This window comes from Mandrillus leucophaeus, unplaced genomic scaffold (assembly GCF_000951045.1).
Source record: "Mandrillus leucophaeus isolate KB7577 unplaced genomic scaffold, Mleu.le_1.0 Scaffold73, whole genome shotgun sequence".
Taxonomy (NCBI): Eukaryota; Metazoa; Chordata; class Mammalia; order Primates; family Cercopithecidae; genus Mandrillus; species Mandrillus leucophaeus.
The window spans coordinates 3,535,400-3,557,944 of record NW_012107919.1 but is presented as its reverse complement, the minus strand read 5'-3'; the positions used below and the strand labels follow the sequence as shown (position 1 = coordinate 3,557,944).

Below are 22,545 nucleotides of genomic sequence, written 5' to 3'. Positions count from 1 at the left end.
CTACTTAACTGAAGAACATCTGTAGTTGGTCAGTATCTTTATATCTTCTGAATGATACAAGGACCTAAGAATCAGTCCCATCCAGGCTTAATGGTAACTGTGGATCAGTGTTTGAATTCTACTATTTTATCTTTAAAAACTAAATGTAATTATTCATTTTTAATTGTATCTTAATCTTTTTGCACTCTGTTTTAAAAGCTAAATAAAAAGATCTCTTCAGAAACTACCAAGGAGAAGTATTAAAAATTTGCGATAAAGATTTGGGAGGGCATGAGACAAAATCAGTATCTCATAAGTAGTTCCTGAATAAGATCTGTTCTTGCTTACTTGTCACACATACCTGCAAAATGTCTGGTACAAGAATATGCACAGCAATATGAATAGCAACTGTTTTCATAAAAACCAACAACTGGAAACCACTTAGGTATCCATAACTATGTTAATGAAAACAACAAACCTTGACGTTTACATTATAGATACTACTCAATGATAAAAACAAACTGACTACAAACACACACGACAAGAATAAATCTCAAAAATACTACACTGAGTAAAAAAAAACCCTACACAAAATAATATATACTGAATGATTCCCCTTATATGAAAATCTAGACCAGAGATATACTAATCTATAGGGAAAAAAAATTAGAACAGGGGCTGCCTCTGGATGAAAAGGGGTGAAGAATTTTATTCTACATAAATTTCATATTGAAAGAAAAAATAAACAAATATTAAAATCTAGTTAATAATATACATACTGAAGCATATAATTTCCAACTTATTTGGAAATGAATCCCAAAAATAAGACCAATGACAGACAGATATACTATGAGATCAAGTATAGAATCTGGGTAGTAGGTATATTAGGTTCCTATTACTACTGTAACAAATAACAAACTTAGTGGCTTAAAACAACTCAAATTTATTCTGTTGCAGTTCTGGAGGTCAGAAGTCCAAGGTATCTGCAGGGCTGCATACCTTCTATAGTCTCTGGGGGAGAATCCATTTCCTTGCCTCTTCCAGCTTCCACTTACATATGTTCCTTGGCTCATAGCAATTTCCTCCGTCTTCAAAGCCAGCAGCATAACACCTTCCAATCTCTTTCTCTTTGACTATAACATCTACTTCCACTATCACATCTCTTTCTCGGACTCTGATTCCCCTGTCTCCCTCTTGTAAGAATGCTTATGAGTACTCTTGACCCACTCGAATAATCAAGCATAATCCCTCCATCTCAAAATGCTTAATTACACCTACAAAATTCCTTTTGCCATATAAGGTAACATATTCACAGGTTCTTGAAATTAGGACATGAACATGCTTGGGTGCCATATTCTGTCTACCACAATGGGTGGATGGGTGCTCACTGTGAAGTTCTTTCAACTATTACGTACGTTTGAAATTTTCCTAAAATGTTAGGGGGAAAATCTAGGAATGCAGGAAAAGTACTGCCATCAGGGTAAATGTGAAAACCAGTAACTGTCTTTTTCTAATGAAAGTAAGGGAGTTTTTTCCCCTTTTTAAGAAGAAAGCTCTCTTTTCAATGAGGAATTTCATTGTTAGTATTATGTACTTTTACATTTGATTATTAAAAACATTGTTCCTCTTCATCCAGGGATGGCATCTTAGAGGCACTCAAAATGGTCCAGCATTTGACGCATCATCATGGGCTTTCCTACAATACAGCCTCTAACAAAACGAGTTTGTCCCAAATCCCTGGTAATAGAATTGTTTACCTTTACACCAAGAAGGCTGGGAAAGCACCAAAATCTCCATGTGGCATGCCTCCAAGTAGACTTCAAGGAGTTTGTTATGTGAGACCTAAAGTTCTTATGAGGTTGTCTTGAAAAAACGTGTCAGCAGAGCCTATCGTGGTTCCACGTGTGCTAATTGTGTCCATGACAGGCTCAAACATGCTTTCTTCATCAAGGAGCAGAAAATCCTTGTGAAAGTGTTGAAGGCACAAGCACAGAGTTTGAAAGCTAAATTTTAAAATAAAGCTTTCTTGGGTAATAAAAGAAAAAGAAGAAAAAAAAAACACTATTCCTTTTCTAACCTGAAATTTTTCAGAAGCTTTTTAAAAGAAGCATATTTTTTAAGTTGGAAATATAAACAGACCAAAGTATAAAATTTAAAACATAATAAAACAGAATATTGTTTTAAATGGTGACCAGAAGTTGTTTCACTTAGGAAAGAACATTTTAAGCTAATTTTAAAAAACAGTTTTTTATAATACTTATCCAAAATACTATTTTTAGCAGAATTTCATCTTAAAACAGGCTTTTATTACACTAATAATTAACTTTAAATAGGATGAACACCGTGGTATTTAAATTTTCTTATTGTAACAATAAATTTCAATATTTTAAAATCCTAGAACAATATTCATATTATTATATAATAAAAATGTTGTTTCATCTCTTTTTCTCTCATTTATAGTTTATTTTCAGAAAGTCAGTAAATTATATTGATTCTTCTTTCTGCCTCTTCTGTTCTATCTTCATGGTCATATATACATCCTAGTGAACTCATTTCTATATCATTATTGCAATAGTCTTATGGTTTATTTTTTTCTCTCCAGAATCTTTCAAGTTCAGTCTATCCTATATAGAGTTAAAATTTAGACCCATACAAGTCTCAGAAATAAAATGCTTTTTAAGGGGATTTGCACAATATAGATATCCTGCTGAAACCAACATTTTTTACTTTTTTTTTTTTTTTTTTTTTTGAGACAAAGTGTTGTTCCATCACCTAGGCTGGAGTTCAGTGGCGTGATCCTGGCTCATTGCAACCTCCACCTCCTGGGTTCAAGCAATTCTTGGGACTCAGCAGCTGGGACTACAAGCATGTGCCACCACATCCAGCCAATTTTTTTTATTTTTAATAGAGACGGCATTTCACCATGTTAGCCAGGCTGGTCTCGAATTCCTGGCCTCAAGTGATCCACCTGCCTCGTCTTTTACAATTTTATACTAGACATATGCTTTAAGAAAAAATCCCAGTTGCCACTTTTTAAAGTAAAGATATTTGATTCTTTTAACCCAGAATATTTACTACATACATTTATTTTGTCACTTAATCATACACTGCTTTGTTTCATTATTTAATCATTTCATAGGCATCTGTATAATAACCTTAACAAAAATGTTATCTCCCCAAGAGCGATTCTTTTTCATCAGCCATGTGTCTAAAGAGGGTGCTATCTGTGCACTCCCAGGGATTCAATAAATACTAGTTGAGTTATCAGGTACTTAATCTGAAAACCCCTCTTTTATTTTGTGCTTTAGTTTCCAAATTCTTATTTCCCATTCCCTGATCATTGACTTAATCTGTCCTATTCTCTTTTACTTCATTAATTGGACTATATATTTTATTTCTAAACAAGAGGGATTTTTATGTCTTTTTTATTCTTTAAAAAACAATAAACTAAACAAAATCAAGTTTTCTTATTTAACAAAAGCATTTTAAAAAGGAGCTTACCCTTCTCATACGCAATTCTTCTAATGCTTCCAGTAAACTTGTTTTGAAATCTAACAGCTGAATAGAAAACAATGTCTCTGAAGAACTTTGAAGAGTAAAAGTAGATGATGACTCAGTATTGAAGTTGTTTTCCATGTTAATATTTATTTCCTGTAATGTAAAAAGGTCTTAACTGAAAAAAATAATTTATCTAGGTTTTTCAAGTAAAAGCATAGTTACCATAAAAATATGACAACCTGTATCCCATAATCCGCCAATTTCAGCACTGATTAACAGTTGTGTCATCACTCCACTCTAATGCTGACCAAAAAAACACTTAGCAACAATGGTATTATTCTGTTTCTCTATGGTTGAAGTCTTTTCTGGCAGCTGAGTATGCTCAAAGGCCAAATTTTCCTCACCAGTCTTCTAAAGGCTGGGTTCGTGACGTTGCAGGCAAGTTGCTTCATGCCAAAGCTGGGATACACATTCTGCTTCCTAAACTTTGCCTTGACATAAAGTTTCTTTGTGAAGATGATGTGAATAGTAATATGAAATCTTTAAACTCAACATAGTTGGAAGATGAAGGCTGTAAAAATTGCCTTTTATTAAAAACCAAGATAGTTAAATACCTTTCTCAACCCAGAAAATGTATGAGTCAGGCTGCAAGAAACTTTTCAACTTTTCAATATGAAACAATTATCAATTCACAGGTAGTTGCAAAAGAATGTACAGTGAGGTCCTATACACCATTCACTTAATAACCCCTGCAAATGTTAACATCTTGTACAACAAGAGTACAGTATTAAAAATGTGCATCTGACTTCGGTACAATCCATGGAGCTTATTAGCACTTTACCAGTTATACATGTACTTATTTGTGTGTATGTGTCTGTATGTATATATGCTTTTGGCAAGTTTATCATATTTATAGCTTCATATAACTACGACCGCAATTTAAGATACAGAACTCTAGCATCAATACAAGCTTCTTCAAGCAGCTTCTTTGTTGTCATACCCACTCTCTTCCCCCATCCTTAACTCCGAGAAAATACTAATCTGTTATCTATCTCCGTAATTTTGTTATTTCAAGAGTGCTCATAAATGGAATCACACATCATGTAACCTATGGCTTTTTTTTTTAGGTTCATCCAAATTGTTACATGTATCAATAACTCATTCCTTTTTATTGTTTAGTAGTATTTTGTGGTATGGATGTATTATTTACTTAACTACTCACCCACGGAATAACATTTTAGTAGTTTCCAGTTTGTGACTATTATGAATAAAGGTGCTATAAACATTTATGTACACATTTCTCTGTGACCATAATTTTTCATTTCTTAGAGATAAATGCCCAAGAGTAAAATTGTTGGGTTGAGTGAATATTCAGTCCATTTTTAGTTGTAAAGGAAACTGCCACATTATTTTCCAGAGTGGCTGTACCATTTTCCATTCCCACTGGCAATGTGCAAGTAATCCAGTTTCTCCAAATTTCTGCCAGCATTTGGTGTTATCACTATTTTTTTTATTTTAGCCATTCTGATAAGTATTATACTAATAAGCATTCTCCAGAGAAACAGAATAGGATAGGTATGTGTGTATATCCACGTGGGGGGGTGTATGTATATATGTGAAAGACTCATATGCACATATATATAGACACAGACATACACACACACACATGCAGAGAGATAGAGAGAGACATTTTAGGGAACTGGCTTACACAATTGTGGGGACTGCCAACTCTGAAATCTTTAGGGTCAACCAGCAGGTTAGAGACTCAGGAAAGAGCTGATGTTGTAGCTCAAGTTCAAAAGCAGTCTGGAAGCAGAATTCCCACTTCCTTGGACAACCCTAATCTTTTTCTCTTTTGGCCTTCAACTGATTGGATGAGGCCCACCCACATTATGGAGAGTAATTTGCTTTATTCAAAGTCTGCTGATTTAAATGTTAATCACAGCCATAAAATACCTTCACAACATTATCTAGACTGGTATTTGTCCCAGCATCTGGGTACTATGGCCTAGCCAAGTTAATACATAAAATTAACAGCAGTGCATGTGCATAAAAGAAACTTTCTAAAAGGAAAATTTTCATTCCTGAAAATGATGAGGTACGTTATTTGGACCAATCCTCCTACTAAAAACAACTAAAAATTCTAAATAAAACATTTTAAAATCTTCTCAAAAGCATCAAAGACTGAAAAGATAATAAAAAATTATGGAACCAAATTCTAAATTCTAAAAGAGAGCAAGAACCAAAAAGTAGACCAAGCACTAACAGCTATCTTTACCCTGTGGGGACTTGACAAATGAGGCAATATTAAACTATAGCTTTTATGAAGTCTGATTTAAAACGTACAGGATTCAAATTTAGGGCTTACCAAAATCTAATAAGAGACTCACTACATTAAGTAGAATTCAAAAGAGTTAAACTCTCACGTAAGGCTGAACCAAAAGTAACCCACCTTCTACAGGAGAGGTGCCTTGGTGCCAAGCAAATAAAGTATAAAGGAAAAGAAAAGGGAGGGAGAGACAAAGAAAGAGAAGAGGAAAAAGTCTTATCCCAGAAAGTTGTAAACAGTTTAATTTCATATTAATTTTTAAATAAAAGCTGCTTCATAGGATAGTGAAAGAAATCTCAATCTATTAATATAATTTAAAATGCTTCCAGATTGATAATACCCATAAGAACTTTGCAGATGCAAATGAAAATTTATTCTAGAAGAATACACTTAGCCAGGTGTGGTGGTACACCCCTGTAGTCCCAGCTACTGGGGAGGCTGAGGTGGTAGGGTCATTTGAGCCCAGGAGTTTGAGGCTGCAGTGAGCCTTGATCGTGCCACTGCACTCCACCATAGGCGACAGTGTGAGATCCCTTCTCAAAAAAATAAAAGAAAGAAAGAAAAAAGAAAAAGACAAAGACAAACAAATAGAGACATCTGCAAGATGTCTGAACAGGTACTTCATAAAAGAGGATATCCAAATGGCCAATACACCCAGGAAAAGGTACCTAGCTTCATTAGTAATCAAGGATATGCAAATTAAAATGCCAAGATTCCACAACATACCAGATCAGCCAAAAATTTCAAAGTCTGACATTACCAAGAATTAGTAAAGAAATGAAGCAATAGGAACTCCCAGATACCATCAGTATGTAAACAGGTAAGACCACTTTGGAAAACAGTTTGGTAGTATTACATTGAAGATATATACCCTTTATGTGTGTAACAAACCTCCCCAAAACATAATGACTTAAAATAACAATGATTTAAATATTTTTTGCTTTATTTAGCTCAGGATTCTGAAGATTGCTAATTTGTGCTGGACTCAGATGGATGGTTCCTCTGTTCCCTGCTGGGTTTATTAATGAGTCTGTGATCAGCTGCCTGTCTGAAGAGTCTGTTTCTAGGGGTTCGCTGTCCACTGTGGTACAAGGACAACTGGACCACATATCTCTCATATAGTAAGGTAGTCTTGGTTTATTTATATAGTGGCTGGACTGGGTTCCAAGAGGAAGAGCAGAACATTCAAGGCTTTCTGAGACCCAGGTTCAGATATGGAGTAACACTGCTTCTGTCACATTCTACTCATCAAAGCAAATCACAAAACCAGCCAAGATTCAAGGGATGGAGAAATACACTCCATCTTTTGATGTAGGAAGACACAAAATGAACATTTCAAAGAGTGTTACTACAGAGAGGGGAGAAATTGTGGCCATTTAAACAATCCACCAGACATCCCTATGACCCAGCAATTGCTCTCTCCCATATTTATCCCTACTCCCTTTTTTTTTTTTTTTTTTTTTTGTGACGGAGTCTCGCTGTCCCCAGGCTGGAGTGCAGTGGCCGGATCTCAGCTCACTGCAAGCTCCGCCTCCCGGGTTCACGCCATTCTCCTGCCTCAGCCTCCCGAGTAGCTGGGACTACAGGCGCCCGCCACCTCGCCCGGCCAGTTTTTTGTATTTCTTAATAGAGACGGGGTTTCACCGTGTTAGCCAGGATGGTCTCGATCTCCTGACCTCGTGATCCGCCCGTCTCAGCCTCCCAAAGTGCTGGGATTACAGGCTTGAGCCACCGCGCCCGGCCTCTACTCCCATTTTTATCTGTCAAAATCTTACCCATCTTTCAAGGATCCACTAAAATATCTCTTCCTCCAAGAAGTCATTTTGGTCTCACCAATTAAAGTGGTCCCTTCATATTGCTGAGCAACCATTACAATATGTAACTATTTTATTACGCAATACATTTTATATCTGGAATCCTTGTAATGTCCCAAAGCCAGTGGCATATATTTTAGATTTTTATTATGGTATCCTTTCACTTCCAGTGCTGATTTCTGTATTAGTTATTGCTGTATAACTAACCACCCAAAACCTAATGGCTTACAGCACTAATTTATTATTTGTCATCATTTCGTGGACTGGCTGGGTTGTTTGTCTGCTGATTTTATGTAGGCTGTTTTATACAAGTTTATTCAGTTGTTAGATTTGCTTAGTTAGGACTGAATTCAGCTGGAAACGCTGGAACTTATGGGTGTCTTTCTTCACATGGTTTTCACCCCAGACTTCTACATAGCATGGTGATCTCTGGGGGGTATTTTTAAGAGTTCAAAGGCAGAAACTGCAAATCCCCTTGAAGCCCACACTGTAGAGCTCATCCAGTGTCAACTCTGCCACATTCTATTAACTAAAGCATTTCATAAAGCTATTCTAGATTCAAAGGGGTGAAGAAATTGATTCCAATTCTAGATGGAAGAAACAAGGTCACATTGTAAAGGGGTGTAGATACACAATGGGAAGAATTTGTGCCCACTAAACAATATGTAACAATATATAAATAATTACCAGATAAGAGAGGTTCTTGTGTTTCTAGAACAAAACCAGGATGCTATGAAAAAAATTCCACAATCACAAAGAGGGTGGCAGAAAGACTGTTTATGGAAACTGGAAAAGCGATAAAGAAACTGTTACTGGAGTCTGCAAAGACGTCCAGAAATAACTGGACAAAGTATTGTCTGCAGTAACTTGAAAGAGAGAAAATGTACCTAGTCAAATTGTGGACCTGACTAAGGTTACTTCTAGGCAGAATACTGGAAGTGTAAACTGACTTTTTTTTAGCTGAATATTGAAAGTATGGGGAGAGAGATGAAGTCAAAAAGAAATTGTTCAGGTTCATAAGTCAACTTTGGAGGATATACTACACGAAAAGGCCCAAGATATGCTGGGCTGGAAAATAAAATCGTTTAACATCCAATCAACAGAAGTTTTCACAGTGAGAAATAGCTCAAATAAATATCAAAACACAGGTAAGAATGTTAAGAACATTTTAAGACCATGGAAAAATTCAAGGCAGCCTTACACAAGGATCTCAAGAGCATTATCTTAGAGCATCCTGACATGCCCAAGGTAGGAGAAATTTGTCCTAAAAAGATTGACTTTGGAGAAAAGATTCATAGAAACCCCAGAAAGTTTTGTGTTTGTTTGGTTTCGGTTTTTTAAAAATTGTACTGGCAGCAGCACTGCCAGCTTGGACTAAAAAGGACTGACACGGTTAAAAAGAGGCCTTTGGACCACCAAAGAACAATGGGTAGAAAGCAAGACTAAAACAACAACCATTTGCAAGCAGAGGCCATGTTTTATGCAAAAGGAGGGGCCTTTCAAGCAGCTAAGCCAAGAATTCAAAGGTATGGCCAAGATGAAAACAATGTACTAGGGGACCATTCCCTGGTTGCGGAATGGAGATCTAATCAAGAAATATCCCATGCCCCTGATAACTTGTGCCCACTTGCATTTCAGAAATGCTATGAACTAGTGACTGCTAAATGCCACTATTCCTCCCCTTTTTGAACGAAAGCATCTACTGTGGTTATCACATCCCTGTCTCACCATTGTGTATTGAATGTGTGAGAGGCAAATAGTTTTTTAGTCCATAGATCTCTGGATCAAGAGGAATAATACTTGACAAGCTGCAGCCAAAGAGCATGAACCACATTCAAACCAATGCGGATCAAGTAACGCTGGACTTTGAGCCCAATACTGTTTGGGGTTGAGATTTTTTGAAGTCTTGGGACGAAAGTGAACATGTTTTGCTTGTGTGAGAAATGTAAAAGAGGTAAACTGATAAATTGCTTAATGGTGACAAATTCGTCCCATCATCTCATTTGAAATGTAATAGGGTCACTTCTCCATTCCAGAGATGAAATCTATGTCTCTACTCCCTTGAAACTAGGATTGCCTTACAATTTGTTTTGGTCAGTAGGCCTTGAAGTCTTTGCTCTTTGAAAATATTGCTCTGAACCTGCCATGCCATGTCATGCAAAGAACAAGAAGTTCAGAATCAAAGACTACATGGAGACAGGAGGCCCAGCCATCCCAAATGTCCCAGCTGGGGCTAATCCCCACAACAATCTACAAACGCAGGTGCAGTTGCAAGAGAGCCTAGGCAAGACCAGCAGAAAAACAATCCAACAAACTCACAAAATTAGGAGAAATAATAAATCACTGTTATTTTAAACCATTAAGTTGGAGGTAATTTGCTATGTAGCCACAGATTCAATATTTTTAGTTTAATTTTTTTATTCTGCTCTCTACATTGTCTCTTTTCTCCAAGTTCCTTTTCTCCCATTTGGTTTTCATCTCTTCTGTGGTTTTCTCAAATGTCAGATGATCCTCAGCTGTCTGTTTATATTTATAAGTAATGCATTAGTCAATATCATAAAAAACTAAAGCAGGGGGACTGTTCTAGCTTAAAGAACAACAAAGAGACATGACTACCAAATGCAATGTAGGAACTTTAATCAGATCCCAGATTGAAAAAACGAATAGCTATTGAGGGCATTTGGAGGAAAAATGAGAAAATTCGAATATTGAGTATAGTATATTGAGATAACATTCCTAAATCAATACTAGATTTCTTAGATGGCTACAAAGCAGAACATACTTGTCCTTGTTTAAGGAGATACAAGTTTCAAGTATCTCAGAGCAAAGTATCATGATGCTTACAAGTTACTTTCAACAGATTCAGGAAAGAGAGGTATATAGAGAGATAAAACAAACATAGCAGATTTTTAGTAACTGGTGAAATCTAGGTAAGGTTATAAAGGTGTTAGTTATTCTATTATTTGAACTATTGAAGTTTGAAAATAGAATGACACACTATAATCAAAAAGACAAATAATAACAAATGTTGACAAAGATGTGAGAAATTGGAACCTTCATAAACTGCTAGTGGGAATATAAAATGGTACAACCAGAAAACAGCCTAGGTAGTTCCTCAAAAGGTTAAACATAAAGTTACCATATGACTCAGCAATTCCATTTCAATTTCCAAGAGAATACTACACACAAATATTCATAACAGCATTAATCATAATAACCAAAAAATGGAAACAACCCAAATGCCTATCAACTGGTGAATGGATAAATAAAATGTAGCATATCTACAAAATAGAATGTTAGTCCACAATAAGAAAGGAAGAAGTAATGATACATGCAACAACATGGATGAACCTTGAAAACGTTACATTAAATGAAAGAAGTCAGTCACAAAAGGCCACATATTTAATAATTCAACTTATATGAAATGTCCAGAATAAGCAAATCCACAGAGACATAAAGTAGATCTATGTTTGCTTAGGTTGCAGGGTTGAAGCGGGATTGCAGAGGAATAGTGAAAGACTGCTAATGAGTATGGGGTTTCTTTTTGAGGTGTTAAAATGTTCTAAAATTGATTGTGGTGATGGATAAACAGCTGTGAATATACTAAAAATTACTGAATTGCACACTTTGAATGAGTCAACCATATCGTATGGAAACTACATCTCAATAAAACTATTCTTAAAAAGTGGAATGATACATTAAAAATTGAATGGAACCAGGAGTGGTGGCTCACCCCTGTAATCTCAGAACTTTGGAAGGCTGAGGCAGGAGGATCACTGGAATCCAGGAGTTCAAGACCAGTCTGGGAAATACAGTGAGACCCCCATCTTTTTTTTTTTCTCTCTCTCTCTCTCTCTCTCTCTCTCTCTCACACACACACACACACACACATACACACACACACACACACACACAAAGTCAGGCATGGTGGCACACATCTCCCGCTACTTGGAAGGCTGAGGTTGGAGAATCACTTGAGCCCAGGAGTTTCAGGTTTCAGGGAGCTATGATCGCATTGCTGCCCTCTAGCCTGGGTAACAGAGCAAGACCCTGCCTCAAAAAAAAAAAAAAAAAAAAAAAAAAAAAAAAAAAAAAAAAAAAAAGGGAATAGAAGCACTGAGGGAGGGCTTATTGATTGATAGGTTTCACTACTAGGTGATCAGGTAACGAAACAGATTTTTCATTAGGGGTTCACCTCCGTAATGTCAATATGTAGACATATTTTCTCTCAGGTGTTTCATTTTCCCCAGAAAACTCTCCATTTTCCTGTCCTGAAGTTTGAAGAGAAGAAGGTAGGGAATTTTATCTGGCAGTATGCCTTCTGACAGAAGCATGATAGTAGAAGGTAAGGATTCCATAGTTCAATGAGTAGATTTTTACTTAATTTTCATTTTCAGCCCCATGCTTCATCCCTGTCATCTGCTTTATCTGGTGTACTCCTAACTAGAATTGCCATGGTTCCATTTTTCCAGCACACAAACTCTCATCTTCTGCAGGGAAGGAGACCTGGAAAGGTTCAAGTACTCTATACATATATTTTCAGCAAGTCTCCCTTTTTATTCCCAAGTCTTATTCCTGCCTCACAAAGTACCTGTTGTTTCCAAGTGCTAAGCAAACTTCTGAACTTTTAAGTCAGTCACAATGCTCCTCTATTTGCTTTCTGACAGATTCTGTTAAATCATCACCTGTTCTCTTTTGTCCCTGTGAGTTAAAACCCTTTTCATGTATTTTAATGAACGTGAGAAAAATAAATGGATGTGGTCAATCTACCATCTTTAATTTAAGGTTCTAAAAAGGATTTCAAAACTCACCTCCTATTTAATTATATAAACTCTACCATGCATAGAACAACTTGAACAACACTGGTCCTCAAAAAATACATGATGGCATTTCAGAAAACCATGAAAGAGATGAAAAGCAAATATAAGAAAAGGAACTTGGAGAAAAGAGACAATGTGGACAGCAGAATTTAAAAAAGTAAAACTAAAAACATTGAATCTATGACTATAACAAATAATTCTCAACTTAAAACAATTATTTATCATTTCTCATAATTTCATAGAACAGTTGATTAAAGAAACATTGATTAGCTTCCTAGCATATGTACAGCACAATGCAAGTTTTTCAGGATAGTGTTCACAATCTGGTTGGAGAGATAGACATGGAAGCCAACAGCATGATAAGCACCAGAACAGAAACATATGCAAAGTACCTATAAAAATACAAATGACAAAGCAATTAATTCTGTCCACAGGAAGGTTTTAAGGAGAGTGTTATGGAAAAAGTGATATATATCTAGGCCTTAAATATTCTCTGATAAAAAAATATGAGGAAAAAATAACATTTTAAAAATTATATGTTTATATAGTTTATCATTTACATTAAATACATCAATTTACCAATAGAACTGTCTACCAGATGGTGCACCAAATATAGATGATTTCTTTGCCACTCAGCTTGAGGAGCCAGTGTTGCCACTTTAGCCACTGTTGTATCCCCCAGAGCCTAGCAAAGTATTTGGAACACAATAGACACTGAATAAATCTTTCAGTTCAAAAACATACCAAATGTATTCCAGCTTTAAGGCCTACAGGCTTGCTGTTCCTTCTATCTGGAATGCTCTATATCCATATCTTTACACAGAATTTCCTTCATGTTTCTGCAGTCTCAGGTCAAATGTTACCTCTTCAGTAAGCACCACACCTAATCACTCTTTAGCATATTATCTATCCTGTTTTATTTTCTCCAGAGCACTTACCATTACCCTAAATTATCTTAAATTATGTTGATTATGTGTTAATTTTATTTATTATACCTCCTCCTTTAAAATACTAGTTTTGTGAGGTCAAAATCTCCTCTACTTTGGCCATGCAGTGACTTCAGCACCTAGGACATGACCAGATATAGCATAATACATGAGATTAAATAAATATTAGTTGAATATTAAATAAATCTATCTCACTTACCTAGTTCCTGAGGGTATTTAGTTAGTGACCTCTGCTTCATTCAAAGAGCAACATATTGGGAATCCTTTAATATTAACAAATCTGTTTTATTAACAATAAAATATTAACAAAGCTATGTTTTCACATGCTTTGACCTTTTTGTATCTCCTTTTTTATTTTATCTCTTAATTTATTTCCAGCTCCAAAGTTCTATCACACAACTGCCATGTGACAGATTCCCAATTCATCTTCAGCAATTTCTAAAGTACTCACTTGCATTTTTTCACATCAAATTTAACAAATCAAAATGTGTACTTTTTCTTCTCTCTCAAGTCTTTTTGATTTCATTGTTGTCAGTAGTATCTTGTATTCTATTTTAATCTCCAGTGAACATTCACAAAATCTTTGACATCTTTCTCTTTCTCTCTCTCTGCTTCTCCACCTCTTGCTCACTTTCTCTGTCAACCACACTGTCACTTTAACTTTCTCCTTCATCCCCTAAATCTAATCTCTAAATGGACCTGTTTGTTCTTCCTTCTAATTTGCTCTTAGATTCATTCTGCATCACTACTCCTACTGCTATCAATCTAGTCAGATCCTCATTACCTCAGACATGAATTATAATCACCTTTTCCTGTTATCCCTTTATTTAATCGTCTCTCCCACTTCAATCTATTGTGCATATTTTCTCCAGAATTATTTTGCAAAACATCACCCAAACCTCATCAATTTCCAAAGTCAAGAGAATTCTTTTTGTATACAAATCAAGCCCAAATTCCTGTGCCTAATATTTCAGGGTTCCTCAATTTCTAGTTTTATCCCCTTTTTCAACTTTAATCTTCTGGCCCCAAAAGACTTCCTCTATTACAGTTTCCTTACTGTCTCCTACTAATCCATGTTCATCTTCACCTCTGTATCTAGAATAATTTTTTACTCACTCCACTTATCTATCCATATTTTATGCCCATTTCAAGGTGTCTTCTCTCCAGGAACCCTTCCTTGGCCATTCTAAACCACAATAACTCTTCCATTTTCTAAATTCATGTTGTGTGCTTAAATTCAACACTATAGTTTAACAAGAATTCTCCAATTCTTTGTATGTTCAATCTGCCTCTCCAATGGGATGTTTCTGAAAGGCAAGAACTGTTTTACTCTCTTTCATTCACTCCCCCAACTCCATGGCATATACCTATATGTATACATATGTATATATATACAACCCCTTACCTAACAAAGCAATTTCCCTTATATTTTTCCTTTGATCCTCAAATTGCTTCTCTGGGGTTTATAGAGTACTTCTTCCTACAGAGTATGGTTAAAAAAAACAAAATCATTGAACTTAAAGTTAGAAGTCTTAGACTTGAGAGAAAACTTGACTACTTTCTCTATGTAATCTTTTTTTTCTTTTTTCTTTCTTTTTTTTTTTTGAGATGGAGTCTTCCTCTGTCACCCAGGCTGGAGTACAGTGGTGCGATCTCAGCTCACTGCAGCCTCCACCTCCTGTGTTCAAGTGATTCTCCTGCCTCAGCCTCCCAAGTAGCTGGGACATAGGCACACACCACCACACCCAGCTAATTTTTGCATTTTAGTAAAGATGGGGTTTCACCATGTTGGCCAGGCTGGTCTCGAACTCCTGACCTCAACGGATCTGCCCACCTCAGCCTCCCAAAGTGCTGGGATTATAGGTGTGAGCTACCACACCCAGCCATCACTGTGTAACCCTGGAGAAATAAAAACCAGTTTTTCTAAAACTGTTTCCTAATCTGACAACAAATGTTAAGTTTAATGCAAAAATACATGCCCATATTTTAAAAGATCAGCACTGTTGAAGGCTTACAACAGATTTTTAGCTGGATTAACAACCCTAATAGGGTAAATTAATAAATAATTCTGAAGAAAATACAGGAAAAATCTACAACTATGTCAGATTTCACTTTCTATACTATTGAGACTCTTTAGAAGTTATCATTATGTATAATAATAATATTTTAAACATTACTAATATTTTATAAGAAAGGTATATTTCTTTGAATAGATCTCATCTGTTACTCATATTCCAACATATACAAAAGAGATTTAAGGTGATGATTTAAGAAGTTTGCTACATGTGTATTTGTGATTTTTATTTATAAAGAAGGCTAAATTATTTTCATCAAACTGTTCCTTCTATTTTCTATGGCAAGTCAATGTCAAAATGTTACTTATTTATCAGAAATACACTTTAAAGTGCATTTGTTATGTGACTTGGTATGTGTTTCTTGCTATATATAGACTATTTGTCTTAAATACTCTACATTCAAAATCATTAGCCAAATATCTTAAGAATCTGGGAATACTATCTCTTTATGTTGAGAGCAGAAAACCATATTACTTATCTGCTTAATAATAAAAAATGTTAAAACAACAATAAAATAATAACATTCCATATTATTATGAAATAAATAAGTGGTTTTCAAAGTGCAGTTCCTGGACCAACAATATCAGCAACACTTAAGACCTTGTTAGAAATGAACATTCTCAAATCTATCTCAGATTTACTGAGTCAGAAAATGGGGGTAAGGCCCAGCAATCCTGTGTTTTAACAAACTACTAAAGTGTGACAACCACTGAAACACATTAACATGAGCATGCAAATGCTCATTTGGTCACTGGATGTTTTTAAAATATGTACTGGAAGTTTAAATTTTGTCTAGAAAAATATTTTTTTGTTTTCTTGTTTTAATTTATCAAATGCTGAGTTAAAGAACTAGGCAAGGCTGGGCGCCGTGGCTCAAGCCTGTAATCCCAGCACTTTGGGAGGCCGAGACGGGCGGATCACGAGGTCAGGAGATCGAGACCATCCTGGCTAATACGGTGAAACCCCGTCTCTACTTAAAAAATACAAAAAATTAGCCGGGCGAGGTGGCGGGCGCCTGTAGTCCCAGCTACTCGGGAGGCTGAGGCAGGAGAATGGCGAGAACCCGGGAGGCGGAGCTTGCAGTGAGCTGAGATCTGGCCACTGCACTCCAGCCTGGGCGACAGAGCGAGACTCCGTCTCAAAAAAAAAAAGAAGTAGGCAAAACTGCGAGCACTGTAATCTGGCCTTAACAATGGAACTGAGAAACTTGAGGCCAGTTGTAATCTTTTGTATTAAGAATCAGAGAAGGCCGGGCGTGGTGGCTCCTGCCTGTAATCCCAGCACATTGGGAGGCTGAGGTGGGCGGATCACCTGAGGTCAGGAGTTCATGACCAGCCTGGCCAACATGGTGAAATCCCGTCTCTACTAAAAATACAAAAATTAGCCGGGCATGGTGGCAAGCGCCTGTAATCCCAGCTACTCGGGAGGCTGAGGCAGGAGAATTGCTTGAACTTTGCAGTGCGCTGAGATTGCGCCATTGTGCTCTCCACCCTGGGGGACAAGAGTGAGACTTCGTCTCAAAAAAAAAAAAAAAAAAAAAAAAAAAAAAAAAAAAAATCAGAGAAAACTGATGCTAAATACCTAAAAATGTGCAAATATTCCCAAAATATGAACCAGGACAAGTAATTAAGAAGATTAAGTATTTCTCCATTCGGTAAACTTTAAAAATGTATAATTGGAGTTAGGAGTGTTATGAAAGGAGCAAATAAGCAAAACATATGGTAATCAATCCTATGGTCTTAAGTAAACAATCTCCGGGCCAACGTTCCAACTGATGTGCTAGGACAATGTCCCATGAATACATCACAAGTATTCATGTTCCATGAATATGTTACAGGAATTAACGGTCATTGATTCTCTCAGTACTGCAAACTGCTTGGCACAGCCTGGGAAGACCAAAACACCTAGGGCTGGTTGCAACCTGTGAAGAGTAGTTTTGTCCACTTGCCTCTCTGCACTATACAAATACTATGTTATTATTTTCTAATTATGCCTTCATGTGGGGCAAAAAAAAAAAAAAATAGGAAGAACTTTTCTAACCATTTCCGCTAACTCAGTGAGTAGGGTACTTTCAGTTCCAAATACAGAAAACACAACTTAAGCCGGCTTTAAGACAAAAAGTAAATATATTGGCTTATTTGACTAAAAAGTCTAAAATTAGGTTTGACTTCAGACCAGCAATGTGACCAGCACCTTGATTGTTATGTTTTAATGTTTGCCTATGCTACCTCAATATTGGCTACATTCTCAATAGGCTGTCAATTAATAATGCCAAAAGATTATAGGCAGCTACTGGAGCTAAATATTTTCTTGTTCCTTCTTCCAGCAAGAAAAAGAGAGTTTGTGTCCCGACAAGAGTCCTAAAGTTCCCATTTAGGCCTGTTTGGATTACCTTCCCATTCCTGAACCAATTACCCAATTACTAAGCTTAGGAGAATGACTGAAGCACAGTTCAACAACAGTAATCTTTGGAGCTAGAAGTGAAGTCAATCCAGGTTAACCTCAAAAATATCACATGCCTAAGAAAGTGAAGAGGACTACTTAAGGAAATGCGAGGTGCTATTATCAGGAAAGGGTAAGAATGTATGCAGGTTAATAAACAAGAGCTTTTCATAATAGCTTACCATACATCTCTAAATGAGCTAAAATAGAAAATAAAAATAATCACTCTTTTTTCTTTGGATTAAAAGTGAGCACCTCAATGGTAATCTAAAAAAAGTATATGTTAAAATAACACCAGGTTGGGTGCGGTGACTCATGCCTGTAACCTCTGCACTTTGGGAGGCCGAGGCAGGCAGATCACTTGAGGCCAGGAGTTCGAAACCAGCCTGGTCAACATGGCGAAACCCCATCTCTACTAAAAATGCAAACATTAGCCAGGTGTGATGGCACATGCCTGTAATCCCAGCTACACGGGAGGCTGAGGCATGAGAATCACTTGAACCCAGGAGGCAGAGGTTGCAGTGAGCCAAGATTATACTACTGCACTCCAGCCTGGGCAACACAGGAAGGCTCTGTCTCAAATAAATAAATAAATAAATAAATAAATAAAATAAAATAAAATAACATATTTACCTATCAAATTAGCAAAGGTTTTTTTAAAATAACAGTACTGTGCTAGTAAAAAAAAAATTGTAAAAGAGGCATTCAAATACTTCTGGTAGAAATGTAAATGGAAGCAATCCTTTCAAAAAACAACTTAGAATGTCTCAAAAGTCATAAACTATTCTACGCTGACTCAACTTCTAAGAATTTATTCAAAAGAAAAAAATCCTAAATGCAGAAAAAGTTTTATGTTAACAGATGTTTACGACTAAATATTTACAATAAAAAACAAGAAAGAAAAGTTGGAAACAACTTAAATGTTCAGTAATAGAAAAATAGTCAATTAAGTTATCACTATGTAATAGAATATATGTAGCCACTTACATAATAATGGCTAATATTTGTTGAGCACTTAATACATGCAAAACTGTCTTCTAACACTTCATATTTAGTTCTCCAAACAACTTTATGAGATGTTTACTATTACCATTTTCATTTCTAAACAAGAAAGCTAAGGCATAGAGAGATTAAGTGACTTGCCCAGGGATATACAGTAAGGTGGAACCAAGACATGAACTCAGCAATCAGGTTCCAGGGTTGTACTCTTAACTACTACATTATAGTGCCTCTCAAAAGTTTATCCCCAGCCTGGGAAACATGGCAAGATCCCATCTCTACAAAAAGTTTAAAAAGTTACCCAAGTGTGGTGGTGCGTGCCTGTAGTCCCAGCTACTCAGGAGGCTGAGGTAGGAGGATTGCTTGAGCCCAGAAGGCGGAGGTTGCAGTGAGCCAAGATCACGCCACTGCATTCCAGCCTGGGCAACATAGTGAGACCCTGTCTCAAAAGAGAAAGTGTTTATGGAGTTTATAACAGAAAATATTTATGTTAACACTTTGTTAGAAACATCAACAATAATAAAAGCAGGACTCAGAGTCTTCTAATTAAAGATAGTGGACTGAACAGAGGTATTTATCTCCAGTCTAATAAAATGACAGTGGGTGATTTAAGGCATAAGCCTTAGAACAAACAAAATGGTATCTAAGACAAAAACAATAAAACTCTGTTTTTTAGCAGACAGATAAAAAAGTAGAAATATTTATCGCACCTGAGAAAGCTAAGCCAGCAATGGGGAAACCTGAGAAGCAATTTGATTTACATCACTCTCTAGTCTTTCTCCCCTCCTCTGCCAACAGAGTCTGCTGATCCCAGGTACCTCTAAAGGTGAAGGTAAAGGTGAAGCCAAAAATAGGATGACTACTTGAAAGTGAGTTTAAGAAGACCCACAGATTCCCTCTGTCTTTCTGGTTAGACAGGTGACTGCCCTCTCTCACCTGAGCAGAAGATTGGAAGTTGTTCTGATGATGACAAAACTGAGCCTCTGGAATGGGTTCACTGGGATACCAGGTGCAGCTGAGAAAGGGTCGGGGTGGCTACTATATAGAAAAACGTGTATATCAAATATTGAGATATCCATCAGTCTTCCTTCTCCACAGCTCTAACAGCTGCTAACAGCCAGATAGCTCTTGAGGCAGCAGATTGGAAGTGTGTGTTTTCTAAGGCAGGAGTCCCCAACCCCCAGGCCACAAATGGATACTGGTCCGTGGCCTGTTAGGAACACCCCAGGCCACGCAGCAGGAGGTAAATGATGGCACGAGAGCAAGTGAAGCTTCATCTGTATTTACAGCCACTCCCCATTGTTCGCATTTCCACCTGAGCTGCCTCCTATCAGATCAGGGGCAGCTTTGGATTCTCATAGGAGTGCAAACCCTGTTGTGAACTGTGCATGAGAGGGATCTAGGTTGCATGCTCCTTATGAGAATCTAATACCTGATGATCTGTCACTGTCTCCCATCGCCCCCAGATGGGACGATATAGTTGCAGGAAAACAAGTTCAGGGCTCCCACTGACTCTACTTTATGGTGAGTTGTATAATTATTTCATTATATATTACAATGTAATAGAAATAAAGTGCACAATAAGTTGTAATGTGCCTGAATCATCCTGAAACCATCCTCCCCTAGTCCCAGTCTGTGGAAAAATTGTCTTCCACAAAACCAGTCCCTGGTGCCAAAAAGTTGGGGACTACTGTTCTAGGGAATTTGACCAGGCTAAGAGAAAAGACATAATAATATAACAGGAGTTTCCTCACCAAATATTCTAGTCAGATAACCCTAAGATGAAGTCCATAGTCAATAGACTATATCCATGCATACATAACCTCTAATTCACTTTCTGGTACCCCATTGCTAAATACAGAGCAGAGGGTGAAAAACCAATAGACTTTTAAGGGAAAGTGTCTAATTTCAAAGACAAAGATTAGAACAAACTGAAATTTTAAAAACCAATTCAGAGGAAGCAAACATTAAGCAAAGGAAACTCTTTCAAAATAAATATTATTAACATTCTTTTAAAAATTATTTTCTTATCCATAGTGTTCAGTACAGCACCAACTTTCTTATGAAGAGATAAGAGTGTATATTACGTTGATGAAAAAAAGATGCTTCACAGAAATAAACAGTTCCTATTAAAACTAAGATAGTAGAAATGAAAAATCCAATAAAAGGATTAGAAGACAAAGTCAAAGAAATCTTGCAAAAAGAAGCAAAAAGTCAAAGAAATAGAAAATCGAAGAAACAAAGATTAGAAAATTAGAGGATTAATCCAGAAGTCCCAATAACTGTACCCTAAAAGTCCCAGAAAGAGTGAACAAAGAAATTGGAGAAGTCATCAAAAAGTTTCTAAATCAATTTTCCCAGAACTAAACAATATAACTTTGCATATTAAAAGAGCCCATCAAGTGCCAGCACCAACACACATCATGGTGAAATAACAGAACACTAGAGGAAATGAAAAGATCCTATATGCTTCCAGAAAGAAAAAAAAAAATTCTTACAAAAGATCAAGAATTACACTGGAATCTTCAATATCCATAATGGAAGCTAGAATAAAGAAACTAAGCCCTCAGTTTAAAGGGAAAATGATTACCAGATTGTAATTTTAACAGCCATGTCAACAATGAAGACAGAATATATTTTCAGATATGCAGTGTCTAAAACAATTTACCTTCTATGCACCCTTTCTCAGGAAGTTCCTTAAGGATTTCTGTAAGGAGGAGAAAGGCGCAGGATCCAGGAAACAGGGGATCCTTGTCTTAATCTGTTCAGATGACTATAACAAAGTATCAGACTGGGTGGCTTATAAATAACAGAAATTTATTTCTCACAGTTCTGGAAGCTGGGGAGTCCTAGATCAAAGTGCTAGCAGATTCAGTGTCTGGTGAGGTCCTGCTTCCTGTGTCCTCACATGGTGGAAGGGGTAAGGAAACTCTCTGAGGCCTTTTTATTTTTATTTTTTAAATTTTTTTTCCTGGGGTCTTTTCATAAGGGTGCTAATCCCATTCAAGAGGACTCTGCCCTCATGACCTATCACCTCCCAAAGGCCCCACCAAATACTATCACACTGGGGATTAGGTTCCAACGTATGTATTTGGGGGAGACACAAACATTTATTCTATAGCAATCCTATGCAAGAAAGAGAGGAAAGGAACCCTAGCATGGTGAAGGAAGACAGCAAGAGGACACCTGTACGAAGATGGAGAGCAACCAGTCCAGATTAAAGTGGTTTAATAGGCGCTGGTGGCAACTTCCTCAACACAATGATATTAATAGATTATCAACTGTTTTTAAGTTACTAAAAAAAGTTTTATGTAACTGAGAGAAGTCTAGGGTTGAATTAGTAATTAATACATTAAAAAAAAAAAAGCAGGCCAGGCACAGTGGCCCACGCCTGTAATCCCAGCACTTTGGAAGACCGAGGTGGGCGGATCACCGGAGGTCAGGAGTTCGAGACCAGCCTGACCAACACGGAGAAACCCCATCTCTATTAAAAAATACAAAATTAGCTGGGTGTGGTGGCGCATGCCTGTAATCCAAGCTACTTGGAAGGCTGAGGCAGGAGAATAGCTTGAACCCGGGAAGCAGAGGTTGTGGTGAGCCAAGATCATGCCATTGCACTCCAGCCTGGACAAGAGTGAAACT

The 22,545-nt window shown here is 36.8% G+C and overlaps 1 protein-coding gene across 2 annotated transcripts in view; it reads right to left on the bottom strand.

The window, feature by feature from the left end:
• Positions 1-22,545, bottom strand: part of CCDC73 (coiled-coil domain containing 73) — a 172,946-nt gene that overhangs the window by 140,189 nt on the left and 10,212 nt on the right. For both annotated transcript variants that reach the window (XM_011965578.1, XM_011965579.1), the window contains exon 2: positions 3,481-3,630. In XM_011965578.1, the coding sequence (XP_011820968.1) occupies positions 3,481-3,615 (135 nt within the window). In that variant the 5' untranslated portion in view covers positions 3,616-3,630. The remainder of the gene's footprint in view (positions 1-3,480; positions 3,631-22,545) is intronic.